The sequence below is a fragment of the Haliotis rufescens genome, unplaced genomic scaffold (genome assembly GCF_023055435.1).
Source record: "Haliotis rufescens isolate VD_foot unplaced genomic scaffold, xgHalRufe1.0.p SCAF_1, whole genome shotgun sequence".
Taxonomy (NCBI): Eukaryota; Metazoa; Mollusca; class Gastropoda; order Lepetellida; family Haliotidae; genus Haliotis; species Haliotis rufescens.
In genome coordinates, this window is record NW_025963779.1 from 69,513,913 (window position 1) to 69,529,254 (window position 15,342).

At 42.8% G+C, this 15,342-nt stretch overlaps 1 protein-coding gene across 2 annotated transcripts; it reads right to left on the reverse strand.

Annotated features, from left to right (window-relative positions):
* Positions 1-1,807: 1,807 nt before the first annotated feature.
* On the reverse strand, positions 1,808-14,748 carry LOC124134061 (hornerin-like). 2 transcript variants are annotated; one of them, XM_048400098.1, is made up of 3 exons: positions 14,492-14,748; positions 2,202-5,333; positions 1,808-2,138 (listed from the first exon to the last, which is right to left on the reverse strand). In XM_048400098.1, exons 2-3 carry the CDS (start codon positions 5,290-5,292, stop codon positions 1,840-1,842), a joined length of 3,390 nt encoding a protein of 1,129 aa, XP_048256055.1. In that variant the 5' UTR covers positions 5,293-5,333; positions 14,492-14,748; the 3' UTR covers positions 1,808-1,839. The 2 variants fall into 2 exon arrangements, with proteins under 2 accessions (XP_048256055.1, XP_046354650.2); XM_046498694.2 differs by having other exon boundaries at positions 1,808-5,333; positions 14,492-14,746.
* Between the last annotated feature and the right edge of the window lie 594 nt (positions 14,749-15,342).

The window sequence follows — 15,342 nt, forward strand, 5'->3', positions numbered from 1 at the left end:
TGATTTCATGGGTTTCTGGCTTGTAAATAATCGAGTCTGGACCAGACAATCCAGTGATTGATATCATGCGCATCGACCCACGCAATTGGGATACGATGACATGCATCAGCCTGTCCACCCGATCCCGTTAGTCGCCTCTAACGACAAGCATAGTCGCCTTTTACGGCTACCTTTACCACCTATGAAACGGAAGTTATATAGGAAGCATGAGGCTAAACTTCCGGAATTCCCAAGAATGGATGAAGACTTCTACACGTTGGTGTGAAATCCCGACACGAATGTTACGTTATCGGCATCGCGGTTCAACGATTTGACATCGGTCTCCAAATACTCTATGGATATGGGAGCTTATATAAATTGGTTTCTCGCCGGAATCCGACACATCATCCCACCTTTACAACCATCCTATGAAGGAGTTACGCCATGACTACTATTAGGACTGATCAATTCGGACTCATCCATAGCCTCCCAGACTTGATTGTCAGGATGCAGGAAGACTTACTCTCCTCCCAAGTCTGGACTTCTACACAACTTCTGAGGCTACAACGTCAACAACTTTTAGCCCAGATCCAGAGCCGCGTGAAACCAAACCAAGTTTATTATGGCACAACCAATATCAGCGACCACAACATTCTATGGGAAATTAAAACACGTCATAGATGAAGTTAAACAAGACACAGCAGAACGTTTCCAAACTTCAACTATAGACTTAGCTGCTAAAGCTCATGAATCATCCCAATGTCAGAAGCGTCCCTCGGATTATAAAACATCAGCGTCCAAACAGCCTCCTAAGAAGTTTGTCCCGTCCGGGAAGGATTTATACGACAATTGACAGTCTTCCCAGGATTCGTGTCGCCAACCAGATTACAAGAAACGGGGATATAATCGCCGTGGAAGATCGGGGCCCACTTGCACAAAGCTATCTTAGCGCTAAGACTATTGTAAGCCTATGCTAAAGTATGGGAGTTACGATCATCTTAGCGCTAAGATCGCTTTGTGCAAGTGGGCCCGGGAGGCAGAGGTGAACGCAAGTTCTGCCTTCCTTACCACCCCCTCCGACGTTATATAGACCCTTTCGACCTGGTTATGTCTATGGACTGCGATTTACGCCTACTGTCTTACAACATAATGCCGACTCCTGGAACAGTGGGAGGGCGTCTACTGTCATAAGCCGAAAATTGGAAGCAAGTTACGCCCGACCTGGATTCTAGAAGTCGTGGCTCACGGATACAAGCTACACTTCAGGAAACACCCGATCCTGAACACACATGCCGTGGGCAGAAGATTTCACCTGGTCGGAGCCACGTTAGCGACTGCAGATTTTGCCGTAAGGAAACTACTAAAAAGAAGCGAGCCATTCGGGAACTAAAAGAAACCAACAACACCAAGGGTTTTTGATCTGCGGTCTTCTTAGTCCCGAAGATGAGATGAGGATGATTGTAGGCCTAAAGACAAGAGATATCTGGTTCCCCCGCAAAAAATCAAGATGGAGTCCATACGGAAATTATGGTCGACGCTGAAGAAAGGACACTGGCTTATCAGCCTAGACCTAACAGATGCATCTTCACGTCCCGAGGGGGTACGGGTGGCCCAGTCGCCTAAGGCGTCGCGATTCGCTGTGCAGAGTTGCGTCTCTTGGGCACGCCAGAAACCTATGATTGGGGGTTCGAATCCCGGTTCGCCCTATTTTTGTTCCTAGGTTTGTCAGCACCATACCCGTGCTCGTGGGTTTCACCGAAGTGGTAAACGTCTCAGACCTGCATCACTTCGGGCTTTCCTCCCACATTAAGCTGATATTACTGGAATACTGTTAAAAGCGGCGTAAAAAAACTCACTCACTCACTCATCCCCTGATGGTGATGTCTCCTTTCTACTGGTGACAGGTATATATTGTCCAGAATTTTCACCTGGCCCTTTCATTTCCTGTTTGCTTTTATCCCCTGATGGCGATATTTTCTTTTCCACAGGTGACAAGTTTTGTCCAGAACTTTCACCTGGTCCTTTCACTTCCTGTTTGCTTTCATCCCCTGATGGCGATCTTTTCTTTTCCACTGATGACGAGTTTTGTCCAGAACTTTCACCTGGTCCTTTCATTTCCTGTTTGCTTTCATCCCCTGATGGCGATGTTTTCTGTTCCACTGATGACGAGTTTTGTCCAGAACTTTCACCTGGTCCTTTCATTTCCTGTTTGCTTTCATCCCCTGATGGCGATGTTTTCTGTTCCACTGATGACGAGTTTTGTCCAGAACTTTCACCTGGTCCTTTCATTTCCTGTTTGCTTTCATCCCCTGATGGCGATGTTTTCTTTTCCACGGGTGACAAGTTTTGTCCAGAACTTTCACCTGGTCCTTTCATTTCCTGTTTGCTTTCATCCCCTGATGGCGATGTTTTCTTTTCCAATGGTGACAAGTTTTCTCCAGAACTTTCACCCGACCCTTTCATTTCCTGTTTGCTTTTATCCCCTGATGGCGATGTTTTCTTTTCCACTGATGACAAGTTTTGTCCAGAACTTTCACCTGGTCCTTTCATTTCCTGTTTGCTTTCATCCCCTGATGGCGATGTTTTCTTTTCCAATGGTGACAAGTTTTGTCCAGAACTTTCACCCGTCCCTTTCATTTCCTGTTTGCTTTCATCCCCTGATGGCGATGTTTTCTTTTCCACGGGTGACAAGTTTTGTCCAGAACTTTCACCCGACCCTTTCATTTCCTGTTTGCTTTCATCCCCTGATGGCGATGTTTTCTTTTCCACTGATGACAAGTTTTGTCCAGAACTTTCACCCAGCCCTTTCATTTCCTGTTTGCTTTCATCCCCTGATGGCGATGTTTTCTTTTCCAATGGTGACAAGTTTTGTCCAGAACTTTCACCCGACCCTTTCATTTCCTGTTTGCTTTCATCCCCTGATGGCGATGTTTTCTTTTCCACTGATGACAAGTTTTGTCCAGAACTTTCACCCGACCCTTTCATTTCCTGTTTGCTTTCATCCCCTGATGGCGATGTTTTCTTTTCCAATGGTGACAAGTTTTGTCCAGAACTTTCACCTGGTCCTTTCATTTCCTGTTTGCTTTCATCCATTGATGGCGATCTTTTCTTTTCCACTGATGACAAGTTTTGTCCAGAACTTTCACCTGGTCCTTTCATTTCCTGTTTGCTTTCATCCCCTGATGGCGATGTTTTCTTTTCCAATGGTGACAAGTTTTGTCCAGAACTTTCACCCGACCCTTTCATTTCCTGTTTGCTTTCATCCCCCGATGGCGATGTTTTCTTTTCCAAGTTTTGTCCAGAACTTTCACCCGACCCTTTCATTCCATGTTTGCTTTCATCCCCTGATGGCGATGGTTTCTTTTCCAATGGTGACAAGTTTTGTCCAGAACTTTCACCCGGTCCTTTCATTTCCTGTTTGGTTTCATCCCCTGATGGCGATGGTTTCTTTTCCACTGCTGACAAGTTTTGTCCAGAACTTTCACCTGGTCCTTTCATTTCCTGTTTGCTTTCATCCCCTGATGGCGATGTTTTCTTTTCCAATGGTGACAAGTTTTGTCCAGAACTTTCACCTGGTCCTTTCATTTCCTGTTTGCTTTCATCCCCCGATGGCGATGTTTTCTTTTCCAAGTTTTGTCCAGAACTTTCACCCGACCCTTTCATTCCATGTTTGCTTTCATCCCCTGATGGCGATGGTTTCTTTTCCAATGGTGACAAGTTTTGTCCAGAACTTTCACCCGGTCCTTTCATTTCCTGTTTGGTTTCATCCCCTGATGGCGATGGTTTCTTTTCCACTGCTGACAAGTTTTGTCCAGAACTTTCACCTGGTCCTTTCATTTCCTGTTTGCTTTCATCCCCTGATGGCGATGTTTTCTTTTCCAATGGTGACAAGTTTTGTCCAGAACTTTCACCTGGTCCTTTCATTTCCTGTTTGCTTTCATCCCCTGATGGCGATGTTTTCTTTTCCACGGGTGACAAGTTTTGTCCAGAACTTTCACCTGGCCCTTTCATTTCCTGTTTGCTTTCATCCCCTGATGGCGATGTTTTCTTTTCCACTGATGACAAGTTTTGTCCAGAACTTTCACCCAGCCCTTTCATTTCCTGTTTGCTTTCATCCCCTGATGGCGATGGTTTCTTTTCCACTGATGACAAGTTTTGTCCAGAACTTTCACCTGGTCCTTTCATTTCCTGTTTGCTTTCATCCCCTGATGGCGATGTTTTCTGTTCCACTGATGACGAGTTTTGTCCAGAACTTTCACCCAGCCCTTTCATTTCCTGTTTGCTTTCATCCCCTGATGGCGATGTTTTCTTTTCCACGGGTGACAAGTTTTGCCCAGAACTTTCACCTGGTCCTTTCATTTCGTGTTTGCTTTCATCCCCTGATGGCGATGTTTTCTGTTCCACTGATGACGAGTTTTGTCCAGAACTTTCACCTTGTTCTTTCACTTCCCTTTTGCTTTCTTCCCCTGATGGCGATCTTATCTTTTCAAATTGTGACAAGTTTAATACAGAACTTTCACCTGACCGTTTCATTTCCTGTTTGCTTTCATCCCCTGAACTTTCATGTGACCCTTTGTTACCTGTTGGCAGTTCAGGGTCATTTATGTTTGACAATTTCATTTTCAAATGCAAATGGTCAAATTCTGAATTTTCTGTCATAGTTTCAAAGTGTGAAATGCTAAACATTTCCCCCAAATCGTAGCTTGTGATGAACATATCTATATAGTCATTTGGTGTCATTTGTTGAAGCACTAGACCCCTATTAGATGGGAGTCTGCTCCTTACAACAGACGCCACTAAGTTGAAGTCACCCCCAATCACCAATGGAATATTACCCTCCTTTTCTTTCAGACCCAGGAGATATTCGAGCATCAGGTCAAGGACACGTTCCTTTCTCTCATGTGTGATCTTATAAGGACCATGCCAACTGGCACATAGTATCTCAAAATTAGGAGCCTTTTTGCTTTTGATTTTATAGACACAAAGTCTTGTAAAAACAAAGATCTGATTGAGTAAGCTAATCCTTTCCCTCTCAAACGTCTCTTTATCACATGGATTAATAAGTTCTATTTTTCTCTCATCAAATATGAAACCTGCTTCCTTGTCGCCTATGTTGTTAAAATGGTCTGGAACATTCATGCCCCATGTGTGAATACGCTGTTTCCATAAGAACTCTTGGAGGAAAACTAGCAGAGGTTCCTCTGTTCTCAACACATCTGCAATGTGCTTCTTTCTCGATTGGCTCATCCCTTCACCACTGGACCCATTTGCATTCATATCAAGAATCAGGTACTCAGCAGAGGCCGTCCCCATGGCTGGAATTTGGATAGGCTGATCGGGTCACTTGACACTCTCTGAAAGTGACGTTGTTCCCACATTACAGATATTTATTTATGGCAAGACAATGCTCTGATAAAATATGTATAAATTTCAAAGTCCCTAGATACTCTTAAAGGTCGCTATATGGCTAAAATAATGCTGATGCGATGATAAATTGTAAATTGTAACCCACTCTCAAACATATGTATTCAAATGTCATGATAAAACGGCCCCATGGATTGGGTGGTCAGGCTTTGTGACCTGGTTGGTTGCGACAACAGGGATCAATGCTAGCAAAATCAATCACTAGATTGTCTGGTCCAAACTTGATTATTTAGAAACTACCGGCAGAAATTTGAAATATTGCTGAGCGTGGCGTTAAACAACAAACATACAAATCCTTTAAAACCTTATGAAATGTTTTGCCATGTCAAAGCTCGAGATAAGATAACACTTTATTATCGCGAAGGAAATTTTGGTCATAGCACAAGGTCTCACCTTATTGGTTCACACACACAATAAGAGCATCACAAACATTATCAGCCTGAGATGTGGCTGTAGCGAATAAATACTCACCAATTATTATTATACTTTCACTGATATTGAAGGTCAGATTCACTCGAAATTGTTTTTTTGTTTGTGACAACTCAAAATCTTTGGAGCGACCTTTTTTGAAGGGTCCACATCACTTGAATTGTTATTTTTAATGTAGTGCTGCTTCTTTTGTTCTGTCTTTGCGATGTATGTAAGAGTAAGTGCCCATGTTTCCAAATAGAAATAATCAAGCATGTGAAATTGGGGGTCATGGTTATTCAAAAAGAAGCTTGAAGTATGCGACTTTCTGTTTTAGGCGTGTGGTTGGGGCATCTTCTTTTGATTACAACCTTTATAGAGCAGTTCACAATAGGAAAATATAAAGATAAACATCCGGGATGCAAGAGGTGGAGGCGCACGTCACGTTTTCTTTATATATTGAACAACAAAAGTTCCTGTGACATTGAACAAGATTTAATGCAAAGTTATGTTTTTTACCAAATCTGAAACAATTTTGGTTTGCAACAGATAAAAGACTCCTGTAAGTGTTCAAATGGTTTAATTTGCCAAACTGACTTCAGAAAATGCGTGATTTCATGAAAAAAAACATGAACATGCCAAAATGTCAATTTACAAATCAATAGCGTGTGTGTCCACCTCTGGTTGCGATGCAAGCAACACATCTTCGTCTCATGGAATGGACCAGGCGTCGCACAAAGTCCTGTGGGATGTCTGTCCATATCTGCTGGAGCATGTTTCGAAGTTTCTGGAGTGTCTGTGGAACACGTGGTTGACGAAGGCGCCGATCTATCTCATCTCACATGTGCTCGATTGGTGAGAGATCAGGGGAGCGAGCCGGCCAGGGGATAACATTCACGTTGTTTTGTTGAAGAACATCCTGAACAAGTCGAGCTATATGAGGCCGGGCGTTGTCATGTTGAAAGGTAATGCCTGGGCCATGACGACGCAAAAACGGTAGAACAACAGGACCGATGATCTCGTCGCGGTAGCGCTGTCCATTGATATTTCCATCTACCACTATCAAACTGGTCCTGTGTCTTGCTGTAATCCCACCCCATACCATAACGCTGCCGCCCCCGAACCGATCTTCTTCCATGACACAATGATTGACGTAACGTTCACCTTGACGTCTGTACACTCGAATCCGTCCATCGCTGTGGCTGAGGTGAAAATGAGACTCGTCAGTGAATAGAACTTGTCCCCACTGCATGGCCGTCCAGTGTTGACGCTGTCTGCACCACTTTAGACGTGCTTGACGGTGGTTTCCTGTCAAAATGGGACGTCTGGCGGGTCTTCTGGCGATAATCCCTGCACATCTGAGGCGGCGACGTACGGTTTGTGAAGATATTCGTCGAAGGCCAGGGATGCTTCTTGCAGTCACTGTTGCTGTCTGGAATCGATTTCGTAGGTGTGTTGTTCGAATCCAGTTGTTTTGTCGATTATTGGTTACGCGTGGCCTGCCACTCCGAGGATGGTCTCTGACTGCATTCGTCTGTTGCCAACGTTGCCATAAACACCAAATGGTGTTTCTGTGACCGTTAAATTGTCTTGCAACATCACGTTGACTCGATCCTGCTTCAAGCGTACCAATTGCTCGCAGACTCTCATTTTTGGACAGGCGTGTATATCGTAGTGTTGAATAATTGCGTAATTTGGTTGTTTTTCTGAGTGGTTGTTGTCAGCACGATGCTAAACAATGCATATGGAATCCCTTTAACGCACATGTTTTTATACCCATTCTTGGGTAGTGAAATGCATGGGGCTTGCATGGAATGCATGCTTTTCTGTAGCAGTTGCGTTTTTGTGGCTTGATTCCATACATGTACTACAAAATTGAAAAACCAACCTTTACTTGTTTGAAAAATACACTAAAATATTGGTGTCACAGGAACTTTTGTTGTTTAGTATGTAATCCACACACTTCATGCTGTGCCTGTCGTGGCCTGTTCAAACCTTCAGACCGATGTTCACAGTGCTCCCATTTATCAGAGGAAGATTTCCGTGAATACATTCGCGAGTGTCAGAAATGGACAGAAGACCGGCGATCGAAAGCTGTCCCTAAGGAAGCTGAACATTGGCCTTCATTTATGAAACAACGTGCCCCTACCCCTAACCGAGAGTCGTCTTTCATCACCCGCTCCTCACAGGGATGAACCAGCTATAAACAAGATTGCTGACCCTCACCAGACAAACACTCACCTCAGGGACAGTCACCGACTACTATTAATGCGGTTTCATGCTCCTGACTATACACCTACGAGGGATCGACATGGAGAACGACAATAACACTCATTCCCTTGGGATCGACATTAAGATCAACCTCGAGGCACTTCTCCTGCAGATCGACATGCTCCCAGTGTACGCATCTTTTGGAGGAAGAATTTTGCACCTATATTCACATATGTCAGTAACACGACACTGTCCGGAGATCGAAGTCATTATCTAGAGATACAGAACGTGGACTTTCAACTCTCAGAAGTTACTTAAAGCCATCTACTATCACGTTGTTCTCTGTGGAGAACTATACAGTCACTATTTCCTCTTTTTTTCTATCAAAACTTCGACCGCGCTCCGCCTACGTGGTTTACTTGTGTTGTTTAACGCGGCACGCAGCTATATTCAGCAACGTGACGGCGGTCTGTAATTGGTCAAGTCTGGACCGCACAATCCGGTGATTGACATCATGAGAATCGACCTACGCTTTGGGATACTGTGACATACATCAACCACGAGCTTGACCACCCGGTCCTGTTGGTCGCCTCTTATGACAAGCTTAGTCAACTTTTCTACCAGGCTTGGGTTGCCGAAGAACTTATTCTCTACCTGGATCTTCACCAGCCACAGATCGTCTTACAGTGCTAACCAAAAAGAAGTCACCATTAGGTTAGGACGATCGAGACACACAAGCCTCACAGCATGTCCAAGACTCTCAGCAGGGAGGCGACTTCATTCCCCGAATCTGCTCAGGATGAGGTGAGGTGAAATGGGGTTTAACGTCGCGTCCAAGATTATTGCACTTATATAGCGACGTGCATGTACGTGTGTTTGTTTGTGTGGCTGCTTGTACTAGTCCGGACTGATGCCGATTTATAGTGCTAGCTCACTGAGATACCATGCCGAAGTTTAACATGAATACCCCACTCAGACACAGTATACTGACTCAGAGCCGACCAGTCCTTGTTTTAGCCCCTTAATGCCGATCGCCAGACAGGGTAACAACAAGTACCATCTTTTAACGTCTTTTGGTATGACGCGGTCAGGGATCGAACCCCAGACTTCCGCTCTCCGGGTAGACGCTCTACCACTAGACCACGGAGGCGGTCCTGCTCAGGATGAACAATGCGGGGATGAGAATGCTGACCCCCGATAGGAGTTAGTCTCTTCCTAGGTTTCTAGGAGACGCTCACGGCGACAAAGAAGATTTTTTATGTTTCCCTTTACTTTTTCCAGAGGGCAGAGAGAGAGAGTCCTGAACGCACGAGTTTCCCCATTCGAGTTGGAATCATCAGTCAGATCGACATCGACCCGAGGGTCGAAATCAAGACGTTTTTCCCGGGTATCAACTAGGGGATTGACATCACTACGCCTCTCCTAGGGGTCGACATCAAGTTCAATATTGATACACTTTCCAGCAGATCGTCATCATCGCCCTAACGCATTACTCCCATCTGTTCGGAGACGTTACGACAGCCTACATCGCATAGGCCTCTACCATCTACGTTCTCTGTCTGATATTCAAGCTTTGGTACAGATCATATCTAACGCTCCTAGTGTACATGGCTTCCATTAAAATAACCCACATATCTCTACAAGACTACTAGCGGCCTTGCCATGGTATCATTCAACCCACACCAAACAGACAGGAAAATTCAGCGAGAGCGATCATCGAAAACTCCCCATGAGCTTCGCCGGAGATGCGACTTTGAACGGGATGTCACAGGTCTCAAGATCGGTACCGGTCTTTTCACGGAAGCTCATCTCACCGCTCGTTTACAGGATCGACAGTATCGTCATGTACTACCCACATTTTGGGATCATCATTCACAACCATCTTTCTTTTTCACCTACGGATCTTTACCCTGGCTAACATTATTATCCGCCGCCTCTAAATTGGGCGGGGGACATAGGAACGGACTTTCTCCGTCCGTCCCTCCGTGCGCTTCTCAAAGGGGACACATTTTCTTTTTAAAAAACCGTTTAAGTTAGAGAACTGAAATTTTGCTGAAGATCGATAATTGGTGCCATAAATTAATTTTTCCAGAGAAGGGGCCGTTTGTATTAATTTAATAAGCGACCCTAGTGCCTATCTCCTATCTTCCTACTTAAGGCTTTATGGGACTAATTTTATATGGTTTATGCTCACTATGTGAACAAACAAAATTCTATTGTGCCCCATAGCGGGGAATTGTGATAACACTGTTTTCTTGTTGCAATTATATTATCGTTCGGTATGTCTGTACCAAGAAACATTATTTGCGCACTATTAAAAAGAAACGAGAAGCAGGCTATGAGCCTGGGTTAACGCCTGCCACACAGTGACTTACCAATGGTCTCACCCAGATACCAGAGAGCCACAGCGCAAGATCCCCCCTGGTAAAGGGGAGCGCCTGATTGACCTCCATGCAGGCTCCCACAGAGGTTTCCTCCCTGGGTGTGATCTAGTGTTCAGATCCAGATCTACAGATGGCAGAGACTACCATACCGAGATGAATAGTCAGGTTTTCACTGCCTATGTTGAGGAGCAGCTCCTTTTAGCACTGCCTGATAAATCCTTGGTGGTTATGGACAATGCTCCCTATCACAGTTGTCGAGATCCTATTAACCGTTGTCCAACCTCAAATTCCACCAAAGGTGAGATATGTCAGTGGTTGGACAACAACCGCATTGCTCGTCATTTGCATAATGCCTATAGCCTGTTTCTGCCATGTCAATTTGGACTTAGTTTTATTTTTGAATGTTGAAAGTGCCTACAAATTACCTCCTGTAAAGTACATTTTGTATTCTACCATGACACTGATGAATGCTTGATTCTGATTGGTTAAAAAGAGGTTTCCTTTTTGCCACGGAAACACCCCTTTCAAAAATATTAAGCCTTTTCACACAAAAAACGTGCGTATGAATACATAGGTAGCCTACATATCGATTCACAGAAAATTGCTGCTGATCGAACAACCCCCCCCCCCCCCCCCCCCATATAAACTGTAAAACATATCTATATTTCCTCAAATGCACGCTGGGTCTCTAATACCAGACAGGTCTCTTATACACGCTGAGTCAAGGGCTCTCGCGAAATTAATAGACGGCGTATAGTGTCAAATAGAGGAAATACAGTAGTTTGATATCGGATGTTTGGGGCGTTCTAGGCCGCAACCCTGACTGCTTCGATGATGACATTAAAAGATTTAACGAAGGCATATCTTTTGCATACAAATGAAATGTTTATGAAACTGTTAGAGAAATGTTCTATGGTGACCAGAATCGGAACAATTTAAGCTATTTCCTCATTGAAACAACCGACAATGGAAGTAAAATAAAACACCTTTATAAAAATTGTTTGAAAAAACTTTATTCATGACAACATGTTTACAAACCTTTTTCTGATCGATATTCGTTGCCATCTCCGTCAACCACCACCGTTAAAATTTGTCAGGAGAGTATTTGAAAGTCCATCCGAAAACACTCCCCTCGCAAGTCCACGAAAACAATTTTTCATGTTCCAACTGAAGTGACAGCTTATCAAATTTGATGAAATTCATTTCAGAAAACGCACAATTAAGAAAATCATACACAATCCACTATTTCTGGGACACAAATATCTAAGTTCTGTCACTATTCGGCTTTGGATCCGTGAAATCTTGAAATTAATAGGTCACACCATGCAGATTCCTCGTTTCAAAATATCCGGCTCGTCTGCAGCCTAAAACGCGGCTGTTCAGTCATAGTCACATTGGTAATCATATGGATGTACCAACAGGCTCGATCAATCCCAGATAATCTATATGTTAATGTTGAACCACATCATAGATCGGGGTTGTCATCTTGCCTCTTTCTAAAACTCTTTACCAAGAATGTAAACACTGATTGTCAGCCATTGACAGCTGTGAGGTGTGAGTAACCGTGATGTAGGTCAAGTTCGCCACATCCAAGCTCAGGGTGTAGAGGCATTTATTTTGATGTTATTATTGTTTACTGGGGGTAATTGCTAACTAAATAATAACACTTAAACATGTTAAATGTATAATAGAATGTTAATTCATGAAGTTTGCTGTAGAAATACATTCGTTTAGCATTTTAAATCCTTTTTCTCTATTACCCGTCACCCCTACAATGGAAATGATGGCATGTTCGATTTCCAAGAAATGACCTCTCGCACAAATTTCCGAGAAACGACTGCCATTCCACAGTGTGCAACAGTTTGATAGAAATTAAAACATCTCTCTTTGGACTAAGTTAGGGGCGTTATATTTGTCAACTTCTTTTGAAAAACTATGTGTTTTGAACACTTATTATTAACTACTCACGACTATGGTGTTTTTAATCTTGGACTTTAGTAATAATTGTTACATATATAACACCTGTAACCACTTTTCGGAATGTTCTAAAATTGCGGGCCTGTGCACCTGTGTTATTACGCGTTGCAGAGCGCCGTTTTCAAAGCGTTGTTGCCGTCATGGTAGAATGGAGATAAACCTACTGTGTTTTGAAATTTGATGTAGTCCCACTGCAGAATAGATACCTCTTTATTATAATTTTGAACCGAGCGCTTTAATTGAGCACTGAGATAAAACTAGCAAATCCAGACTAGTACTTTTCCAGTTGTTTTCTTATTTCGTATTTACATCTACGTAATGCTTTGTGTCGATTATTAAATCCAGCAAAACAGTTTATTTTTCATTTCCATGAGTACTTTACCAACTGGTTCTTCAGAACAAACCCCCGCCCTCTTATTTGATTGACAACATGTTGAGAGAACACGGTCACGAAGTGCTTAGACTTCCTCCTTACCACTGTGACTTGAATCCCATCGAACTAATCTCGGGTGATTGAAAAATATGGTCGCACGGCAAAATAAGACCTTCAAGCTTGCCGACGTCAAGCAGATTGTCTTGAAAGGGATGGGAGAAATTACAGATGTACCTTTGGCAAACTGTGTCAAACATGTTATCAAAGTTGAGGAAGAGTATTGGAAACAAGACTGTGTCCGAGCAGTTACTGTTCAGCCTGTTGTTGTTCATTTAGGTGACAGCACAGACTCCGAATCTGACGACGAGGGCATTTCGTGGGACCAAGAATAGTGCAATACATATACCCCTGTTTCACTACGACATGTAATAGCCCGAATTACCACGGATATGAATTCTTACATATTCGTACATATTCTTAATCATTTCTTTAGAATCTTAAATATATCTTATTTGATTCCCAAATCTTCTTGTAGTTCTTGGGATTCGTTAGAAAAAAATTGTAAATTAAAGAATTTCTAGGAATCATCTACGAGTTTCAGGTTCGTGCTTTGTAGTACATGTCGTTATCGGATCTTGTCCACTTTGTGCAATTCTTGGCTCAGAATTTGATTCTCTTTCACCCGAAACAGACCCGAAAGTCTCGAATCATCTACGAAAATATGAAAATATTTTCTTCGAAACCATAAAGCAATGATTTGTCTAAATAAATAATTACGTATGATATATTACACCTAATAACATGATGCATGCATATGAAATATAATAATGTGTCAAGGAATGATACATTCAAGTCAATAACAATGACCTGAAAAAGAATGCAATATTGGATAAATATTATTAAATAACTGCTTCAGAAGCCCAACGCTAACACCGTATTCGTGCGTGTGTGATTCCCGTGCAACCTTTGAGTTGAGTTGATTTGTTCAACTGTGTCATATGGCCCTGTGACGCAGGGGTAGCATTATGCAGATGGCTGTTACAATGAATGTTCGTTCCACCCGTGACGAACAGGTCTGGTTGTTGATGAAATATAGTGATAGCTAAATAGACAGATTTTTTATTCATGCACCGATTGTCTTTAAATGTAATATCCAGTTTGTATGACTGTTTAATAATCTCATACCAACTTTGACTGGAGTAGGTCCGATAGTTTTTTCAGATATTGTAGTAAACGTCGGTATCTTAAATTAACTTTCAGACTATACCCTGTCTGATACTCAGCATTAAGGGGCTAAAACAAGGACTAGTCGGCTCGGAGTCCGTTTTCTGTGTCTGAGTGGGTTATTCATGTTAAACTGCGGCATGATATCTCAGCGGACTAGCACTATAAAATCAGTATTAGTACGGACAGCCGGACAGCCGTACGGACAGCCGGACAGCCACACACACACAGCCACACACACACACACACACACACACACACACACACGGGTGCATGCACGTGACTATAGAAGTACAATAATCTAGAACGCGACGTTAAACCCCATTTCACCTCTCCTCGCCTACTAATATTTCTATGTACAATCTACAATACAGCCTCTCTCGTGAACAAAGCGGGTAGAGACATGTTGATGCACAGAGATCGTTACATGACAGAAAATGTATATCATAACATCATTGTTGGTGAATGAATGATAATGATGTTCACACCTTCACCCAACAGTAATACATACCTTGAATGGTCCAAGATATCTCAGGAAATACTATCCCTTTCTGTTAATCAAATATATAATTTGTCGAACAGGAAAGTATATCATGCAATGGGGCGTCAGCCGACATAAACCAATCATGTTTAGACATGCAGCCCAATGTGATGCAATTGATATTGTTAGACTCACATTTGAATAAACAGCTGAAATGTATATCAGCGGTGTGGGATTCCGAGAGAGTGTAGATCCCGAACAAGCCTTATTGCCTTACACGGATCTGTGACTTGATTGATCTCGTGAACATCAGACATTTCACCTATCACTGGTTCAAACCCTATTGTTAAAGCGGCATATATTACTAAGTGTGTGTGTTTGTTGTTTAACGCACACTAAGCAATATACCAGCTATATGACGGCTGTCTGTAAATTATCAAGTCTGGACCAAACAATCCAGTGATTGATATCATGAATATCGATCCACGCAATTTGGATTGAGAATGGATCTACGAGTGCGTTGATAAACAATTAGTATATATGTAGGTTCAAATGTGCTGTCACAGTCGCTCGGTTCACCATGGGAAGGGTGAGAAGAGATAACCTTGTGAACTGTTACAGGATTTCACCAAGGAAACTAATGTCGATTTATCATAAATTGCAATAACAACATTAATGAATAACGCGTGACAAGTTTGTATACACTTGTTGATAAATGTTATCTCAGACAATGTGTCCGAATAAATGGTGAACAACTGCTTTCAGTGGGTAATTGTCATAGCAACGCAATAACATTGTGCCAGTCAATGTTGAACAATAACTGTTTGCCATGTACTTGTCATAGCAACTCGGTAACATTACGCTGAGGACAGTAGTGTTTA